Below are 21943 nucleotides of genomic sequence, written 5' to 3' on the forward strand. Positions count from 1 at the left end.
AAAATACCAGTGACATCTTTCATGAAACTAGAATTCATATGGAACCACAAAAGAGCCTGAATAGACCATGGCAATCTTGTGAAAGAGCAACAAAGTGGGAGGTATTACGCTACTTGATGTCAAACTATACTACAAGGCTATAGTAATCAAAACAGCATGGTACTGGCATAAAAATAGACACATAGATCAATGAAATGGAATAGAGAGCCCAGACATAAACCCATGCCTATATGGTAATTTATGACAAAGAAAGCAAGGACATACAATGGGGTAAAACAGTCTCTTCAATATATGGTGTTGGGAAAACTGTAAAGATACATGCAAAAGAATGAAACTGAATCACCTTTTTACACTATCTACAAGAATAAATAAAACAGATTAAAGACTTAAATGTAAGACCCAAAACCATAAAACTCCTAGAAGAAAATAGGCAGTAATCTCGCTGACATTTCTCTTAGTAATATTTTTTCTGATATGTCACCTTAGGCAAGGGAAACAAAAGAAAAAATAAAGGGACTACGTCGAACTAAAAAGTTTGCACAGCAAAGGAAATCATCAACAAAATGAAAAGACAACCTACTGAATGGGAAAAGATAATCTTATAAAAAGTTAATATCCAAAATTATAGAACTCTTACAACTCAGCAACAAAAAAACTCAATTAAAAAATGGGCAGAGGACCTGAATAGACATTTCTCCAGAGTACAGATGGCCAAAAGACATATGAAAAGATGCTCAATGTCACTAATCATCAGAGAAATGCAAATTAAAACCACAATGAGACATCACCTCACACCTGTCAAAATGACTATCATCAATCAATCAACAAACAAGTGTTGGCGAGGATTTAGAGAAAAAGGAACCCTCATGCACTGCTGGCAGGATTGTAAATTGGTGCAGCCACTGTGGAAAACAGTTTGGAGGTTCCTCTAAAAATTAAAAATAGAATTACTGTGTGACTCAGCAATTCTATTTCTGGATATTTATCCAAAGAAATCCAAACAGTAATTTGAAAAGATACATGCACCCCTATGTTTACTGCCAAGATATGGAAGCAATCTAAGTGCCCATCAATAGACAATTGGATAAAAAAGAGGTGGCACATATGTACAATAGAATATTAACCAGCCATAAAAAAGAATAAAGTCTTACCATTTGCAACAATGTGGATGGACCTAGAGGTAATTATGCTAAGTGAAATAAGTCAGAGAAAAACAAATTCCATATGATTTAACTAATATGTGGACTCTAAAGCTCAAAAAAGCAAAACAAAAACAGACCTAGATACAGAGAACAAACTGATAGTTGTCTGATAGGAAGGGGGTTGGGAAGCTGGGTGAGAAAAGTGAAGGGGTTAAATATCAATTGGTAGCTATAAAATAGTTACAGGGATGTGCTATAAAGAACAGCACAGGGAATACAGTCAATATTGTACTGTGTGTGGTGCCAGGTGGGTACTAGACTTATCAGAAGTCACTTTCTAAGTTATATAAATGTCTTACTACTATGCTGTATACCTGAAGCTAATATAAAATAATAGAGTGTCAACTGTAATTAAAAAATAAACATTAATGTAAAACATTAATGTGATTCCTGGCCTTATTTTAGGGGAATGGAAAATATTTAGTATTAGAACCAAACAACAAAACCCACAAAGATAATTCCTAGCTCTACCTCTACTTATTGTGGCTATCTTCATGGCTGTATATTAGGAAAATCTTCTAAATACATTATAGTTCCAAATACACTTAATGTATTATGCTCTTTCAGATACTATCCTATAAAAAGGCTGGCTATAGCTTTATAAATTATGACCTTTTAAAATATATTTTAAATTCTGACATAAAAGCTTATCTGTGCTTAATGGAGAACGTCAAAGAATGCAGTATTAAAAATATAGCATAAAGATAAAGATTACTCATTATATTATCACCCAGAGACAAAACATTAAGTCTATTTTTACTATGCACATAGTTAACAAACTTTGAATCATTTATTTATCTTCTTTGTTACCCAGTGTCATAAAAATCATTCGAAAACTTGACTTTCAATAAATTTTCCTCTTCCTAAATGTCTTGTTTTACTATAAAATCATGGTACCATTGTAAAAATGTATAAAAATTGTATCCAGTAGATAATACGTGAATGAAAATAAAGATTTCTTCTTATACTTAAAATATCTCATTATTAATATGAGTCTTCTAAAATTAAGCTAGAAAAGGTGTTTTTAATTCTCCAGTTTGAAATTACACTTAACTGTTTACCTACACTGTGCTTGAGAGACTATATATTACTTGTTTGACTTCGGAGATATATTCATTCCAAGCTACTTTTGGCTCCACTTCACCTGTATTCTCTTTATTGTGTCATGATGTCAGTTTTGATCTATACCTTCCTAACTCTAGGCATTTGTGCCTAAAGACATAATCCTAAACCTTTTGTAATTATAAGCACATCAAAGACAAACTGCTTTGCTTAGCTATAGAGATCTATACAAGATGGTATTACTTTTATAACTTAAAAGAGATTTATAGTTCTCAGTAAAATTCCTAAGAATGCATGGTTTATCCAACCTTTGTTCCTTTTTTTGTGGTGCTATAATGTCAACCACAGAATGAGACATTAAAAAATACCAATTCTTAATTAACTATAGATTTTCTCTAAATTAAGTATTTAGATATAAATTAGGCAATTAGGTATTTAAACAATGGTTTAAATATTTAACATACTTTTAAATTCTGAAATACTAGACCACTATATTATGAAAGTGTCATCTTCTCAGAACTCATTGAGTCATAAATTCACAGTTGCTTAGCAAACAATATAAGAACAGTATTTTCCTTTGGAGAAAGGTGCAAACATTAAACTGCTTGGACTTTAAACTTACTTTTTATCCTTTCAGAAAAGGTTCAATGTCTGATACCTTCTCTGCTTTACTTATTAATTAGGCTAGTAAATTGTGCTGATCCAGGCCAAAATCACTGCCAATTAAATTTTCTGATATTAAATATGAAAAATTTTGCTTGAGGATTGATATATAATAAGAGTAACTAATAAAACCATGAAGTTAAGAATAAACAGAATATGTGTTTACTTAGCTAGTGTGTAATACAGCAGAAACATCTATCAATAATCCTAAAATGTAGTGGACAAATCAACTCATACAGTAATGTACTACAGACTTTAAGAACATTAAGGTGTCTTACTTCTGGTCAAGATGGCAGAGCAATGCTGAACTTGCCTCCTCTCATAACCACATCAAAATTATAACTAAATTACAGAATGGTTACATCACTGAGTACCAACTGAAGACTAGCTGAAAAGAAGTCCTATAACTCAGGATATAAAGAAGCAGCCATGAGACTTGTAGGAGGGGCAGAAATGTGGAATGAGCAGGTCCCATAGCCACGATGTGGCAATTAAGAATTAGGAGGGATCTCTCACATTGTGAGGTCCCAACCCCAGCACTAGTGGCAGTCAGCCTCGATTCACAGCATAACCTCTACTGAGCACATCCAACCCCCAGAAAGTAGCAACCAGTGGTAGATCATTTTACAGCTTCCATGAGGCTACCCTAAGCCAGTCACAAACGGTGGCTGACTTTGGCCTGCACCAGAGCCCCATTTAAGAGCCTCCAAAACTAACACACCTGATGGCCATCTTTAGACCACACCAGCACACCACTCAACAAGCTCCACAAACAATGTACCCAAAGGACAGACAGCTGGCACCAAAGCCCTGCAAAAGCAACTCCTACTATATGGGGTCAGACCCCACACATCTTATCCACTGTAGTCATGGCCAGCTTTCACAGTCAGCCTGAGGGTCAACCCTAACCACTGACATGCCAACAACAATCAAGGCTCAACTACAACAAAAGGGAACATGACAACCCACACAAGGGACACTCCTGGAGCACCAGATCAGGAGAAAAGGGAGAGTGCTCCACCAGGCCTTACAGGACACCTACTACATAGGACCACTCTGCCAAGACTGAGGGACATAGCAGATATACCTAATACATGGAAACAAACATGAGAAGTCAGTCAAAATGAGGAGACAAAGAAACATGTCCCAAATGATAGAATAGAACAAACTCCAGAAAAAGGACTAAACGAAAATGGAGACAAGCAATCTATCAGATACAGAGTTTAAAACACAGGTTATAAGGATGCTCAGTGAACTCAGGGGAAGAACAAATGAACTCAGAACTTCAACAAAGAAAAACCATAAAAAAAAGAACTAGTCAGAAATGAAGAACAAAATAACTGAAATGAAGAATACATAAGAGGGAATCAACAACAGAGTAGATGAAGCAGAGGATCAGATTAGCGATTTGGGATACAAGGTAGTGGAAAACACCCAATCAGAACACCAAAGAGTGAAAAAAAAATGAGGATAGTTTAAGGGGTTTCTGAGACATCAAGCATACGAACATTTGAATCATAGAATTACCAGAAGAAAGAGAAAGAGCAAGTGAAAACCTATTTGAAGAAATAATGACTGAGAACTTCCTTAATTCAAATAAAGAAATAGACATACAAGTCTGGGAAGTGCAGAGTCCCAAACAAGATGAACCTAAAGAGGCCCACACCAGGACACATCATAATTAATGCCAAAAGTTAAAGACAAAGAGAAAATCTTTAAAGTAGCAAGATAAAAGCAGTTTGTCTTACATGACTGTCAGCTGATTTGTCAACGGAAACTTTGCAGGCCAGAAGGGACTGACATGAAGTATTCAAAGTGATGAAAAGCAAAGACCAACAACCAAAATTACTCTACCCAGCAAGGCTATCATTTAGAATCAAAGGAAAGATAAAGAGTTTCCCAGACAAGAAGCTAAAGGTGTTCATCACCACTAAACTAGTATTACAAGAAATGTTAAAGGGACTTCTTTACATGGAAAAGATAAAAAAATATAAATAAGAAAATATAGGAAAGAACGAAATTCTCACTGACAAAGGCAAACAGTAAAAGCAGTAGATCAACCAACTATAAAGCTAATACGAAGGTTAAAAAGCAAAAGTAGGAAGATCACGTGTAATCACAATAATAAATTAAGCAAAAATACATATAAAAGAAGTAAAAATGACAAAAACAAATATGAAGGACATGAATAATAACTTTAGTGAGTTTTAGAATGTGTTTGATCTTAGCAACCATCAACTTAAAATAGACTGCTATAAACATAGCTTGGTGTATACGAATCTCATGGTAACCATAAACAAAATCTATAAGAGATATGCAAAAAATAAAGAGAAAGGAATCTAAATATGACACTACAGAAAGACATAATATACAAGAAAAGAGAATACGGAACAGAGAACTACAAAAACAATCAAAGTAATATATAAAATGGGAATAACTACATACCTATCTATAATTACTTTAAACATGAATGGACTAAATAATCCAATTAAAGATGAACATATACTGCCTACAAGAGACTCACTTCATATGAAAAGTCATACTCAGACTGAAAGTAACAAAATGGAAAAAGATATTTCATGCAAATGAAAATGACAAAACAGCTAGAGTAGCAATACTTATATCAAACAAAACAGACTTTAAAACAAGGGCTGTAATGAGAAATAAAAAAGGGCATTTCAAAATGATAAAGGGATCATTCCATCAAGAGGATATAACTCTCATAAACATCTATGTACCAAACAGAGAAGCACCTAAATATATAAAGCAAATACTGGCATAAAGGGAAAGATCAACAGTTATATAGTCATAATAGGGGCTCTAACACCCCATAAACATCAATGAATAGATCATTCACAAAGAAAATCAACAAGGAGACAGTGGCCTTGAATGACACATTAGACCAGATGAACTTAATTGATATTTTTAGGACATTTTACACCAAAGCAGCAGAATATACATTCTTTTCAAGCACAGATGAAACGTTTTTCAGGACATATGACATGTTAGGCCACAAAACAAGGCTCAATAATTTTAAGAAGACTGAAATATATCAAGCATCTTCTCTGGCCACAATGGTATAAACTAGAAATCAATTACAAGAAGAAAACTGAAAAACAAACATGTGGTGTCTAAATAACATACTACTAGATAATGAATGGGTTAATGAGATTAGGGAAGAAATTAAAAAATACCTTTAGAGAGATAAAAATGAGAACATAATGACCCAAAATCTATAGGACACAGCTAAAGCAGTACTTAGAGGGAAATTTACAGCAATATAGGCCTACCTCAGGAAACAAGAAAAATTTCAAATAAACCATCTAACCTTAGACCTAAAACAATTAGAAAAATAAGAACAGAGGCTAAAATGAGTAGAAGGAAGGAAATAATAAAGATCAGAGCAGAAGTAAATAAAATAAAGCCTTAAAATATCAATAGAAAAGATCATTCAAAGAGCTGGTTCTTTGAAAAGATAAGCAAGATTGATAAACCAGACTCATTAAGAAAAAAGAGAGGGCCCAAATAAAATGAGATATGAAAGGGGAGAAGTGACAACTGACACTACAGAAACACAAAAGATTATCAGGAAATACCATGAATATGCCAACAAGTTGGACAACCTGGGAGAAATGGATAAACTCCTAGAAACATACACTCTTCCAAGGCTGAATCAGGAAGAAAAAGAAAATCTGAACAGACTGATAACAAAATTGAATTGGCAATCAAAAAATTCACAACAAAAGACCTGGACCAGATGGCTTCACAGGTGAATTTTATCAAACACTCAAAGAATATCTATCCTTTTCAAACTATTCCAAAACACTGAAGAGGAAGGAAGGCTGCCAAACTCATGTCAGGATGTCAGCATTACCTTAATACCACAACCAGACAAAAACACTACAAAAATAGAAAATTATAGGCCAATATCCCTGGTGAACATAGATGCAAACACCCTCAATGAAATATTAGCAAACTGATTTCAGCAATACTTTTAAAAGATCGTATACTATGAACAAGTGTAATTTATTGGCCAGCAATCAAAGCTGGTTCGATATTCTCAAATCAATTAATATGATACACCACAAACAAAATGAAGGATGAAAATCATATAGATGCAGAAAAAGCATCTGACAAAATTGACAATAGATGCAGAAAAAGCATCTGACAAAATCAACAGCCATTTACAATAAAAACTCTCAGCAAAGTGAAGACAGCGAGACCATACCTCAACATAATAAAGGCCATATATAACAAACCCACAGCTAACATCATACTTAATGGTGATAATCAGAAAGATTTTTCTTAAAGATCAAGACAGAAACAAAGATGTCCACTTTCACCGCTTTTATTCATGATAGTATTGGAAGTCCTAGCCATAGAAATATGACAAGAAAAAGAAATAAAAAGAATCCAAACTGGAAAGGAAGAAATAAAAGTGTCATTATTTGAAGATGACATGATATTATACATGGAGAACCCTAATGAATCCACCAAATAACTATTAAAACTAATAAATTAATTTGACAAACAGAATAAAAAATTAATATTCAGAAATTGGTTGCATTTTTATACACAATGAACTATTGGAAAGAGAAATTAAGAAAACATTCCCATTTTCAATTGCATCGAAAAAATAACAGCAGTGCCAATAAATAAATTTAACCAAGTTGGTAAAAGACTTGGACTTGGAAAACTATAAGACTTTGAATAAAAAAACTGAAGATACAAATAAATGGAAGGTTATACTCTGCTCATGGGTAGGAAGAATAAACATTGTTAAAATTAAGTCAATATTACCCAAAGCAATCTATAGGTTCAATGCAATCCCTATCAAAATACCAATGGTGTTTTTCATGGAACTAGAACAAATAATTATAAAATATATATGGAACCACAGAAGACCCCGAATACTCAAAGCAATCTTGAAAAAGAACAAAATTGGAGGTATCACACTCCCTGATATATACTACAAAACTATAGTCATCAAAACAGCATGGAGCTTGTGTAAAAACAGACACACAGATCAATGGAACAGAATAGAGAACCCAGAAGTAATCCCACATGTATATGATCAATTAATCTATGACAAAGGAAGCAGGAATATACAATGGGGTAAAGACAATCTCTTCAATAAATGGTATTGGGAAAATTGGACAGATACATGCAAAAGAATGAAACTGGATCACTTTCTTACACCACATAAAGAATGAACTCAAAATGGATTAAAGAATTAAAGTAAGACCCAAAATCATTAAACTCCTAGAAGAAAATAGGCTGTAAATTATTTGATCTCGCTCTTAATAATGTTTTTTTGGATATGTCTCCTTGAGCAAAAGAAACAAAGGAAAAAATAAATGAATGGGACTACATAAAACTAAAGAGTTTTTATACAGTGAAGGAAATCATCAACAAAATGAAAAGATAATCTCCTGAATGGGAGATGTTCTATTATATATCCAATAATGAGTTAATACTCAAAATATATAAAGAACTCATACAACTTAACTCCAGAAAAACCAATCAGATTTAAAAATGGGCAGAGGATCTGACAGACCTTTCTCCAAAGAGGACATACAGATGGCCAATAAACATATGAAAAGATGCTTAATACCACCAATTATCAGGGAACTGTAAGTAAAAACCACAATGAGATAACATCTCACACCTGTCAGAATGGCTGTCAATAAAACAAACCACAAGTGTTGGCCAGAATTTGAAGAAAAGGGAACCCTCATGCACTGTTGATGGGATTGTAAACTAGTGCGGCCACTATGAAAAACAATATGGAGGTTCCTCAAAAAATTAAAAGTAGAACTATCATGTGACCCAGCAGTTCCCTTTGGGTATTTATCCAAAGAAATCCAAAACACAATTCAAAAAGATATATGCACCCCTATGTACATCTATGGAGGCAAACTGGGTATCTATCAATGGATGAATGGTTAAAGGTGGCACATAATACATTGGAATATTAATCAGTAATAAAAAAGAATGAATGCCATTTGCAACAACATGAATGGACCTTGAGGGTATTATTCGAAGTGAAAAAAGAGAAATACAAATATTATATGATATCACATGTATGTGGAATCGAAGTAACCAAAATAAAACAGAAACAAACTCAGATACAGAGAGCATAATTGATGGTTGCCAGGTGATAGAGGGGTTGGGAGGATGGGTGACAAAGGTGAAGGGATTTAGATATGTAAATTGGTAGTTACAAAATAATCATGGAAATACAAAGTACAGTATAGAGAATATAACCAATAATACTGTAATACCTAAATATGATATCAGATTAACTTTATAAGTTTTAGATGTCTAATCACTATGTTGACACCTGAAACTAATATAATATTTTATGTCAAGTCTAATTGAAAACATTTTTTAAGAAAAGAATACTAAGGTGGTAGTCAGGAAAACTGAGTTCTAGTTTTGGCTAAACTAGTTAAAACTAACCATCTGACATTTAAAAAGTCACCTTTTTTGGTCTCAGTTTGCTAATATATAAGGAGATAGAACTAGAAGAATCTATGAATTTTTCAGCACTAAAACGGGTATAATTAGATATGACTAGATAGAACCCAAACTAAGACTTTACACAATTCTAGGCAACATATGACTCGGTGAAAAAAATCATTTATTCATATCTACCTAATACTGCAAACCCATACTGAAGAAAAGTAAGTCTTAATATTCTCTTAGAGGGGTAATTGCTTTATTCAAAAGACTATTTTGAATTAAATTCTCTTAAATAGTGCTTTTAAAAGACTTATTTATATTGAAATTTATTGCAGCAAAAGTGTAACATCAAGGTGCCCAAGTATATAGAAGCTAATATAGACACCGAATAATTTCTAAATAAAAATGATTTCATATATATTAGCTGACAAAATCATAAAATTATTGAACTTTAGAACTAAATTTGGACCTCTTATAGATATTTTACAGGTATAAATTTCTCTATATAACATCTCAGAATTTATATAAATTCTGAAGGTAATCTTCCTATATCCTTACCATGTCTCCGGGCAAACTCTAGTCACAAAAAACGTCTTTGTTATTTGTGAGTTTAAATCATACATCTACTTCATAGAAGTTTAGTATATTTACCTGTTTTTAACCATTTTAAACTTTAAAAATGGCTTCATATTACTATTAATTTATATTCTCAAAGGGGATCAGGGAAGCATCAGGGCTTTTATAGTCACCCAAGTTTCCAAAGACTTAAAGAAAATAAAACGCTCTACATTCTAGATCTAATCATACCATAATTTGTTATGGGACAGAATTTAGTTTAAAACTAATCTATTTCAGCTCCCACCACATATATTCATAATTTTCAAGAAATACAGATGTCAGGAACTCAGAGTGTTCCAGTGATGTACCAGGGCTGGCTTCTATGGCCTGCAAGTGCCAAATGAATATATTGCTTCCTAATTTCACATTCAGTGAGGTCATGTTAGCTCAAAATTAACCAGGGTAGGAGTATTTACATCACAGAAATCAGCAAATTGGTTTTTTGGTTTTTTTCTTACTTTTGTTTTGATAATCCCAGGTTATCGTTCCTGAAGGCCAAGTCTCCATATATCAAGAAAAGACCTATAACTGTTCCTGATTCTACAACTACCAGAATTGATTTTTTAACATTCTCATTTTCTTCAACTTCCTATAATTAAATTGGGAGGACAAAATAGGGAGTAGGGTGCATTTCATATATAATTTATTACATATCTTTGAACCTGTATGGCAGTGTTGTCCAACAGAAATACAATGCAATTCATATACATAACTTTAGAATTGCTACTACATTTTAAAGTACATCTCAAATCAGATGTTAAATTTTCACTGGAAATACTTTAGATTTCATAAAATGTACAGTTGAATAAGTGCTCCTGGGTATTCAGGTTGGTCCAAATGTTCTTAAATGTTTTATAATTACTAAACAATATCAGTTTTTTAATTTAAATTATTTAAAATTATATAAAATGTAAAAATTAGTTCCTCAGTCATACTAGCCGTGTTTCAATAGTTCAGCAGCCACACACTGGCTACCATCCTGGACGCTATGGCCCTCCAGCCTCAGTACTTTAGGAGTTTCCCAGAGCTTAGGCTTTAATCTGTTCCAGCTTGAAGCATAGATTCAAATTAGTTATTTCACTTTTCAGTCTCTCAATTGTCTGAGACAGTAACAACCTTAGAAGAATAATGGTTTAATAATAAAATATGTGCACATAATATAAAAAATATTAAAATTGCATAAAAATAGTTATAATATATAAGTTCTCCTGATTGCTATAATCATGAAATCATTCACTGATACAGCCGCTCCCTTTTTGGTATATGTCATGTTATTTAACAACTAATTCATCAAGCAGTAGTTGCATTTAAGAGCTTAACCTTGTTATGTGGTAGCATCAATAAATGCTAAGCATTTATAGAGTGTTTTTCATTTTTAAAGGGCTTTAGAAATTGTAATTAATCTAACATAATAATATATCATTCCTGTTAAGAGTGCATTCCTTTTGCCAAAGAAGGCCTTTCTGCTCAACGAAAACCTTCAAAACACTTGTCATACACTCTATACTACAATGTACATAAATTCAAGTGTTATCTTATTCCTGAGTGATCAAAATATTCATATTTAGTAACTTTTCTGATCCTTAGTACCATAATAATATAATCTCAACTGAGAAAAATAATGTTTTTGTAACGTCCATCACTGGTGTATGGTCTGCAAAACTAACAAAAGTCAAGTACAGCTTTCTTGATTGTATAAAAGATTTTTAAACCCCACTTTTGTGGTACTTAATCTCTAAAACTGCCATCAGAACCATAATTAATACTGTCGATTTTTATTGGCTTTACAGTTTTCAAAGTGCTTACCTGTACCATTTTATCTCAACAAGCCTAGATAAACAGGAAAGGTGTTGTTCTGCTCATTTTTTGCATGAAATTCAGAAAGGCTGAGTGACTTACTCTAAGTTACATGGTGACCATTGCAAGCGCTAGAGCCAGAATCCAGGTCTTATGTTTTTAGCCACCATTTATCAAGTGCTAACTATATGTTGGAGAATATGTCGAACGCTGTGCATTACCTCATTTAATAGTCACAACATCTCACAAACATATCCATTTTACGGATGAAAATCTATGATGCAGAAAATTATTACAGGTCTTTTTTTCCCTCAAAACATATGTTCTTAACTTCTCTACTATGCTGAATCAAAAAATATTATTAGGTAAGAAAATAGTACCAATCTTCATTAAAAATAAAAAAAGCTGCTATTTACTATTTTGGTACCAATCTTCATTAAAAATAAAAAAAGGTACCAATCTTCATTAAAAATAAAAAAAGCTGCTATTTACTATTTTGCTGTTTTGCTATATATTTGCCAGGCATGGTGCTAAGCTCTGCAATTAATGTCATGTTTCATATTTATAATCATAAGAGTTAAGTATTAGTTTTCTCGTTTATAAATAAGGATACAAAATCAACATGTCAGAGGCAGAATTTAAAACCATTCCTGCTTGACTCCAAATCTCATACTCTGACTCACTTTGCTATTCTGCTTTTTTATTTCAAGTCCACTGCTATTTCCCGTATTTTCTGCTACTCAACATTGTTATTTATTTTTCTAGTTGTTTTGCTTTTTGGTTTCATTCACTTGTTTGTCTTTTGAACTTTAAAAAAATAAAAAAAGAAAGAAAGAAAAGTTTTCTTTGGCATCTTTGTTTACCATATTATACAGTACCAAAAGTACATTCTTACACCATTTTCATAGCACACTGTAGGAAAGTTGCTTTGAGCACTGTCTTATACAATCTCTAACGCCTTGGAGTGGTAAGCTGGTGAGTTATAATAGTAATGTGGAACTAAATTTCTTTAACTTGGACTTTGAGCTAAACAGTTCCTTCACTTATTAAATGGTAAAGTGCTGCAGTTCCTCCAGAATTAAAGGAAACTGACTTGTTCATTCAATGAGTATTTTTATTTAAAGCTATATTTATAATAACAAAGTATGAGATTGAGGACTAAAAATTTAGTACATTTGTTTTATGTAACTAAATAATTTACATTAATGGAGACTATTGAGTGTGTGTGAAAAGTGATTACTTTTCCTCAGTCAGAAGAATTCTTTTTTTTCTACATTACCTGAATATCCTTAAAAACTCATTTCATGTTGCCTTAGTAATCAGAAATAACTGTTTAGACATTCATTACACTTTTTCATAACAAATGGTAATATTAACCTGAGCACCATAAATATTTCCAGGGCAAATTTTATTTCAAAATTCAATTCATTCCTTTTTATTTTCTGGCTAAATTCCATTTGTGCTAGATAGTTACCATGTTCCTGGTAAGACTGCCTTCTAAAAAGGAAGTAAAACAAGTTTGTGCACATACAAATATATGCAAGGGCAAAAGAGAAGACAAAATGTGAAAGAGAAACATGTTATTTCTAGTAAAACTCTTATTTAGAATTAGAGGTATGCATAAATGTATACACTATAAAAATGTATAGAAATGACTATTTTATTATTTTTTATAAAATGTAGTTTTTCCAAGCTAATAATCTAGGTATTTTGAAAGCATTCATTTAAGCAGAAGAAATAGCTGGCAAATATTTTTATGTCAGTTGGTATGCATGCTAAATTCATAACCTTTTTATGTTCATTCAATGTAAGGTAACTTGATGTGACAGAGTGTGACATATCACAAAGATAACTTAGGTCGGGAATTTCAAGAAATCTTGAAAACAAATAGTATTTTAAAGATCTGTAGAGTACAGTCTTTTTTTTTTTCCTGTTATCTATTCTCTTAGCAACTTTCAAATAAATAGTTTGGTATTGTTAACAATGGTCACCACAGATGTCTTTTAAATTGGTTGCCCCATGTATAGTTCAATTGATAATTTTTGAAGGGCTCATATTTAAATCTCCCACCTATTTTAACCTTTGTTTTACTGATTTGGTTGCCCCATGTATAGTTCAATTGATAATTTTTGAAGGGCTCATATTTAAATCTCCCACCTATTTTAACCTTTGTTTTACTGATTAGAATAGGATGAAAACATCCTATTCTAAAATTTTGACAGATTTGATTACTTTATTATGCAAATATAGAGCTAATAAAGACTTATTGGAGAGACATCCCTTGGAATATTGAAAAAGAACACATACACATTTAAAATTGAACAAATAAATTTTTTTAAACTATCCAGATTTCTTTCTCAGAGGGAATACTGATGTTCCACAAATTCTTCCATCCTACATGAAAGCAAAATTCAATTTTAAAATACTTTTTAGATTTTCTTTTATCTTTCAAGTAATTTTTTAAATAATTTGTATTGAACATAGAGTCAGTGACTTTTTGTTGAGACAAAATTTATATAAAGTAAACAATTTAAACCATTTTAAAGCATACAATTCGCCAGTTTTTAGTACATGGGTCAGTGACATGCTGTGCAAGATTATAATTATCCTTATAATATATGATTTGTAAATTCTGTAGCTATTGTACTTTAATAGGCAATATAAAATCTAGTAAAATAACCATAATATACAGCATTAGCTCATTTTTTTAAATGATCATTTATCTGGCCATACCAGAAAACAAGAAAGAATTCCAAATAGCCAAAACATATATCATAAATCCATGCACTAAAATACCTATGTATTTTATTCATGCAGAACTTATTACTTATAAGAATGCAAAGCTTACAAGCTTGATTTTTTTCTGATCATAGCAGAAAAAGCTCATGATTGTTATTAGAAATAACTAGTGTAAGCATAAGTGAAATAGAAAAAATCAAAAATATGAAAAAAATCACAACAGTCTATGGCACAATTCAGTAAGCACTGAGGTCATGCTTATATTCAAACGCATGTATTCCCCAAACTGATCTATAGTGAAATACAATCCCAATTAAAATCTTAAACATGCTAACAAATTGGGAAACCTAGAAGAAATGAATAAATTCCTAGAAACATATACCTACCAGACAGAGTCATGAAGAAATAGATAATCTGAACAGAAGGATTACTAGTAAGAATGTTGTATCAGTAATCAAAAACGTTCCAACAAACAAAAGTCCAGGGCCTTTATGGCTACATGGTGAATTCCACCAAATGTTCAAAGAAGAATTAATACCAATCCTCCTCAAACTCTTCCAAAAAATAGAAGAGTAGAGAATATTTCCAAACTCATTTTATGAGGACAGCATTATCTTGATAAGAAAATCAGAAAGGGACACTACAAGAAAAGAAGGTTACAGGCCAATATCCCTGCTGAACACAGATGCAAAAATCCTCAAGAAAATTTTAACAAACCAAATTCAACAATTCATTGAAAGGATCATACACCATGAAAACAGAATGCGGTTTATTTCAGAGATGCAAGGATGGTTCAATATCCACACACCAATCAATGTGATACACCAAATTAACAAGATGAAGGATAAAAATCATCTCAACAGATGTAGAAAAAGCATTTGAGCATAAATTTGTGATAAAAACTCTCAACAAAATGGATATAGAGGGAATATATCTCAACATATAAAGGCCATATATGACAAGTCCACACCCAATATCATACTCAATGGTGAAAAGCTGAAAGATTTTCTTCTGAGATCAAGAACAAAACAGGATGCCCACTCTCACCACTTTTGTTCAACACAGTATTAGAGATTCTAGCCAAAGTAATTAGGCAAGGAAAAAGTAAAACTGTCACTTTTCACTAATGACCTGACATTTCATCATATGTAGAAAACCCTAAGGACTCCACCAAAAAACTGTGAGAAATAATAAATGAATTCAGTAAAGTTTCAGGATACGAAATCAATATACGAAAATCTGCTGCATTTCTATACACTGATATTGAACTAGCAGAAAGAGATATTAAGAAAACAATCCCACTGACAATGCAGCAAAAATAATTAAATACCTAGAAATAAAGTTAACGACAGAGATGAAAGACTGGGACACTGAAAACTATAAAACATTAATGAAAGACATTGAAGATGACGCAAATAAAAAGAAAGATATACCATGCTCATGGATTGGAAGAATTAAATTAAAATGTCCATATGCCCAAATCAATCGATAAATTCAATCGATAAATTCAATAAAATCCCTATCAAATGTCCTATAACATTTTTCAGAAACAGAACAAAAAATACTAAAATTTATATGAATTACAAAAGATCCCAAATAGCCAAAGCAGTTTTGAGAAAGAAGAAAGCTGTAGGCATCACATTTCCTGATTTCAAACTCTATTGCATATTATAGTCTCTTCAATAAATGGTGTCAGGACAACTGGACAGCCACATGCAAAAGAATGAAACTGGACCACTGTCTTATACCATACACAAAAATTAACTCAAAATAGATTAAAGACTTAACCATAAGACCTGAAACCACAAAACTCCTAGAAGAAAACATAAGTGATAAGCACCTTGACATAGTCTTGGCGATTTTTTTGGATTTAAAACTAAAAGTTAAGGAAACAAAAGCAAGAATAAATAAGATTACATCAAACTAAAAAGCTTCTGTACAGCAAAGGAAATCAACAAAATGAAAAAGCAAACTTCAGATTGTGAGAAAATATTTGCAAAAAACATATCTGACATTTCACTGAAGAGGGTATAGGATGGCAAATAAGCACATGAAAAGATATTCAACATCCCTAGCCATTAGGAAAATGCAAACTAAGACCATAATGATATATTACTAAACACATATTAGAACTAAAGTTTAAAAAACTGTGATAATGCCAAATGCTGGCAAGGGGAGAGGGGAGAGAGGTCAGGAAAAGTGATTTCTTTTTAACCTGGCCCATAATAATACATTAAGCATTATTAAACTTTATTACATGGGTGTCTCTGTTAAATTTTAATATATAACCAAAAAATTAATATTGTATGTCTTAGTTTTCCTATACATCAAAGGGAAGGGATATTGGTACCCTTCATAATATTAAAAATAATCAAGAGAAAAAATCATAGCATAATGATCATGAAGTAGGAACTTTTTTTAAATAAAAAATGAACAATTTGGCTTAACTCCTCAAAGGAAATTATATTTCATTTAAAACCTGCAACTTATTTCTGTCGAAGCATACAATATGTCTACAAAAATATTTCTTATCTATAGGTTTTGGTGAAATTCTCTTCATTATATGACAGCCCCCCATTGTGATCCCATTAGTAGAGTTTGCTAGGCAAGTACAGCCTTGACTACTAATCAAAGTCTAGATAGAATAAAGGAATCTCCAATATGCATTCCTTTGACTATTTATATGGCATTTTGAAACAGATATTTTATTCAAAGGAAAAAAATCTATTTTAATATCTCAAAAACAACACAAAATGTTACATAGATGTAGAGTCTCACTTGAAAACTGAACTATTTGAGAAGATGTAAAATGTTCTGAGTTGTGGAATCTTCAAAATTTTGTATTTCTAGTTTGAGACTTGCTCTTTCCACTTAAAAGTATTTTTTTGTTAATAATATCATATTGAAAAATGCAGCAACTCTTGTTTTCAAATACCCTGAAGTACTAGTTCCACAATCTGGTACCACCCTTTCCAATATCCAGGTAGGCAAGTATTTAAAATAATTCTAAATGATTAATCTGTAATGATACAATTTTGAAGATCTTTTCTTCAGTGGGAAGGCAGGAAAGGCAGAATTATGAATGAACTCACTTAAGAATTTTTTAAAAGCCCTAGAATATTTCAGGCTATACGCATCTCACTTTGCTCTCTCCCAAATCTACAATGAGGAGGAAGTAAAGGGAAGGGTGGTTACCTGAGAAATCTGAGAAAGAACCTAGCAGTGGGGAAGGCTGAGAATGAAGCCAAACTATACAAATCCAAAGGATTAAATGACTTTGAACTTTTCAACAGCAACATTGGAAGCAAGACAACAGTGGAACAATGCCTACAAACTTCATAAAAAAAATAATTTACTTACTAGACTTCTCGAATTATACTGGAGAATCCTCAAAATGTTAAAGAAAAGACAGTAACAGATAACTATGAAATTCGGGTAGAGAAGGAGGAATACAAAAGACAATAGGAGGAAACCTCTTTAGGAGGCAGTTTGCTCTCTATTCTCCTGGGTAACTGACCTTGTCCACCCTAGCAGAAGACTGGATGTTTATTTCCTTGGGGTTCATTCTCTGAAGAGGGTAAAAAGAGAGACACAAAGGTGGGTACCATGTCAGAAACAGGAAAATTAAGTGATTGTGTGCAACCAAATGAGAAATGCTAAGATATTGGTCTTCTTTCCCTTTTTGGTTCCCAGAATACTGGCAGTCAGGGCATAACTTCCAGGCAAGAGATTTCAAAATAATCAGACTAGTAATGAAGGAAGACCTGTAACATCTACAAAGATACTATAATCTTGGGTTCCCCAGCACATGCTTTCCTCCTCCCTCCCTCGAATTATCCTATGTGGAGCTAATAAGTTTTGAGTTTCACAGAATTCACTCAAACCTGGCCCACTGACTTCCCTAAATGGGGCTCTTGTAAACTCTACAGGGAAGCAGAAACTAGACTATTACTGTTCAGGTTCTCTTTTCCAGGAAGCCTTCATATAACTGTAGTAATACTGTCTATTCTTTACATTGCTAGTTTTGTGAGTGTTACTCAGATTTTCAAAACTAGACAATATGCTATCTAGAAATATTCACAGAGGAAGATGGTAAAACATTCTCTGATAATATCGTTAGGTTAATGGAAAATCTAGATCTTTGCTGATTTTCATTTTTCTATCAGAAATTATCTGAATAGTGATAAATTCATTGCACAATTTAGTCTAAATGAATAGAATAGGTATGAATATAATTCATGAACATTATCAATGGCAGATGTGTTGTTTCCCTAAAATAGGAATTCCTAGTTTTCTCATCTATTATTTAAGGTTTCCTATATTTAGACATATTTATATTTAGTACAAATATAGTCATTTCTTGTTTTTGTTTAACAATGAAAAGAATTAAAGAATATATCCATTTTATATTGCCCAAATAGATGATTAGTTTGTTGAGGGTCACTTCCCCATATTTTTCTTAAGCTTTATAAGTGAGATCAGCTGTTGTTTACCTTGTTAGATTTTTTCCTCTTTTTAAGACATATATGACATCAATTTTACCTTGCTAAGATAAAATTCATAGATAATGAACATGTATGTATATATACATAGCTGGGTGTGCCATCTACTCTATTCACTCCTAGAATTCTGGCGTAATACGCTGCCTCCTCTCACGTCTTCTCAGACCAGGAGTCAAAAGGAGTTACCTTGTCACTAGAGCTGCAAGTAAAAAGACTTGATACTTAGCATGCCAAAGAATGCAGTCATTATACAGGCTAGAGACTCTTGTTCTCACACTCCTGATCTGTGGCCATCCTATATAAGAACTTCAGTTCTTGAATGTCTTTTAAAAATAAAAAAAAAGGCAAGGAAATTCCTACTATGCCAATATCGTACAGCTCTAATGGTCTGAATCTTAAAGAAGCTAGACTTTAAAGAGTAGAATTTTTTTCCCTTTTATATATATCCTTATTTTTATTTTTTCCAGCTTTACTGAAATATAAAAGACAATTAGTTGCTTGTATTTACATTATACAATTCAGTGAGGTTTTTTCCAATTATAGTTGGCATATATTACTTTCAGTTGTACAGCATATCTATATAACTCGCAAAGTAATCACCTCACTAAATCTAGTACCCCTTACATATTTATTACATTATTATTTTCCTTGTTACACTTTATATCTCTATGTTTATTTTGTAACTATCCATTTGTACTTCTTGATCCCTTTGCCCTTTTTCACCATCCCCACCAACCCCTCTCCCTCAAAATATTCTCTGTATCTAGGAGTATATTTCCATTTTTGTTATTTTGTTCTTTAGGTTCCACATGTATATGAAATGATGTGATATTTATCTTTATCTGACTTATTTCATTCAGCACTATACCCTCTAGGTCCATCACGGCAATATCTTCTTCCATCCTCTTCCTTTTAGTCTGTGTGTGTCTTTTAATCTGTAGTGAGTCTCTTGTAGGCAATATATGTAGGGGTCTTGTTTTCCTATCCATTTAGCCACTCTGTCTTTTGGTTGAAACATTTAACTATTTTCCATTTGAGGTACTTGTTGATAGGAATGTAGTTATTACCATTCTTTATTTATGTTTTTGATACATGTTTTTTCTTCTTAAAGAAGTCCTTCCAACATTTCCGGTAATACCAGCTTGGTGTTGATAAATTCCTTTAGCTTATTTTTGTCTGAGAAGCTCTTTATCTGTCCTTTGACTCTAAATGATAGCTTTGCTGGATAAAATATTCTTGGCTGTAGGTCCAGAGTTTTCATAACATTGAATATTTTGTTCCAAGCCCTTCTGTCCTGCATAGTTTCTTTTGAGAAATCAGCTGCCATTATTATCGGTGTGCCCTTGTAGGTAACTAACTGCTTTTTGCTTGCTGCTTTTAAGATTCTTTGTATTTGACCTTTGACATTTTAATTATGATGTGTCTTGGTGTGGGCCTCTTTGGGTTCCTCTTTCTTGGGACTCTCTGAGCTTCCTAAGGTTGTATGTCATTTTCCTTCACCAGGTTAGGGAAGTTTCACATCATTATTTCTTCAGATAGCTCTTCAGCTTCTTGTTTTCCTTCAGGTACCCCTATGACACAGACATTTTTACATTTAATAGTGTCCCATATGTTCCTTAAATTATTATTATAGTCTTGCTTTTTTCCTGCCATTCTGATTGAGTGTCATTGGCTTCCCCATCCTCTGTATCGGTGGTTCGATCCTCTTCTTTATCCATCCACTCTGTTTATTCCCTCTAATATACTCTTCATCTCAGATAGTGTGTTCTTCATCTCTGACTGATTCCTTTTTATAATTCCCATTTCCATTTTTATGATTTTTATCTCTTTGTTAAAATTCTCACAGAATTCATCTACACTTTCCCTAAGTTCATTGAGCATCTTTATGACCAATGTTTTGAACTCTGCCTCTGTTAGATTGCTTGACTCCATTATTCCTAGCTCTCTGTTCCATTCTCTCTTATGGTTTCTGCTTCTTTGTCTTCCCATTTTGGCTAAATTTCTGTGTCTGTTTCTATGTACTAAGCAAAGCTCATAAGTCTCCTGGTCTTATTTAGCGCAGCTTGGTATAGTGGCACAGTCCTGGAAGGAGTTCAGCTGCAGACCAAGTTTAGCCCCAGCCTGTGCCCCTCTGGGACCACCCATTAAGATTCAGCAAGCAGTCCACAGATATTGTGCTTATAGTTGCCTCGAGAAACCACACCAGAAACCAAGGCCAGCTGCCACCAGAGTGAGTCTTGGTGCTAAAAGAGTAGAATTTTTAAGTGGAAGAGCCTTCCAGACATTAAGCTAAAAGTAACTTGTGATGTCCTTCAGCTCATGCAAGCTTCAGCCAGATTCCAAAGGTTGACCTTTTGTATCAGGAGTAATCTTATAAATGGATGAAATTTTGATTTTTTTATCCTTAGCTTTTTTATTCTTTCAACTTTATATGAGTCTCTGTCCAGGCAAAGCAATTCAGCTTTGGCATTTCAGCCTGCAAGACTATCACCACTGGACCAACCCCTAAGAATGCATCTCTGAGAGCCTGAAGTTGACTCTCCTAAGCAATGTTCTATCCAACCATGGAAAAGGATCCAACCCCAAGTGGGACAACCCACACTCCTTCATCAAAGATATTTAAACTGTTCTAGGATTAACAGGTTATTTCATCTCCCATTTTTCTAACTTCATTGCCCTGTTTAATGAACCTTCTCAAAAAAGTACAAGGCTTTGCTTGAGTTCTGATCATAAGTTCTCCATATAGTTTTACTTAACTGAGACAATTAGGAACAAACAAGTGGGCATGTACAAATAGCAATGTCTGACCTAAACAAGAACCTTTTAGAGACAAGCCCCTAAAGATATAGACCAGGAGATGGGGAAATCATTTGCCAGTACACTTTGTTCTGTGTA

The 21943-nt window shown here is 32.9% G+C and overlaps 1 protein-coding gene across 9 annotated transcripts in view; it reads left to right on the forward strand.

Annotated features, from left to right (window-relative positions):
* Positions 1–21943, forward strand: part of WDPCP (WD repeat containing planar cell polarity effector) — a 291597-nt gene that overhangs the window by 223026 nt on the left and 46628 nt on the right. Inside the window, exon 15 of one of the 9 annotated variants that reach the window (XM_023524241.1) lies at positions 21485–21901. The exons of 7 other annotated variants lie outside the window; for them this stretch is intronic. In XM_023524241.1, coding sequence (XP_023380009.1) covers positions 21485–21579 — 95 coding nt within the window. In that variant the 3' untranslated portion in view covers positions 21580–21901. Of the gene's footprint in view, positions 1–10488; positions 11369–21484; positions 21902–21943 lie in introns of those variants that run through there. One more of the 9 variants, XM_023524243.1, reaches the window with a different exon arrangement.

This window comes from Pteropus vampyrus, unplaced genomic scaffold (genome assembly GCF_000151845.1).
Source record: "Pteropus vampyrus isolate Shadow unplaced genomic scaffold, Pvam_2.0 Scaffold453, whole genome shotgun sequence".
Lineage (NCBI taxonomy): Eukaryota > Metazoa > Chordata > Mammalia > Chiroptera > Pteropodidae > Pteropus > Pteropus vampyrus.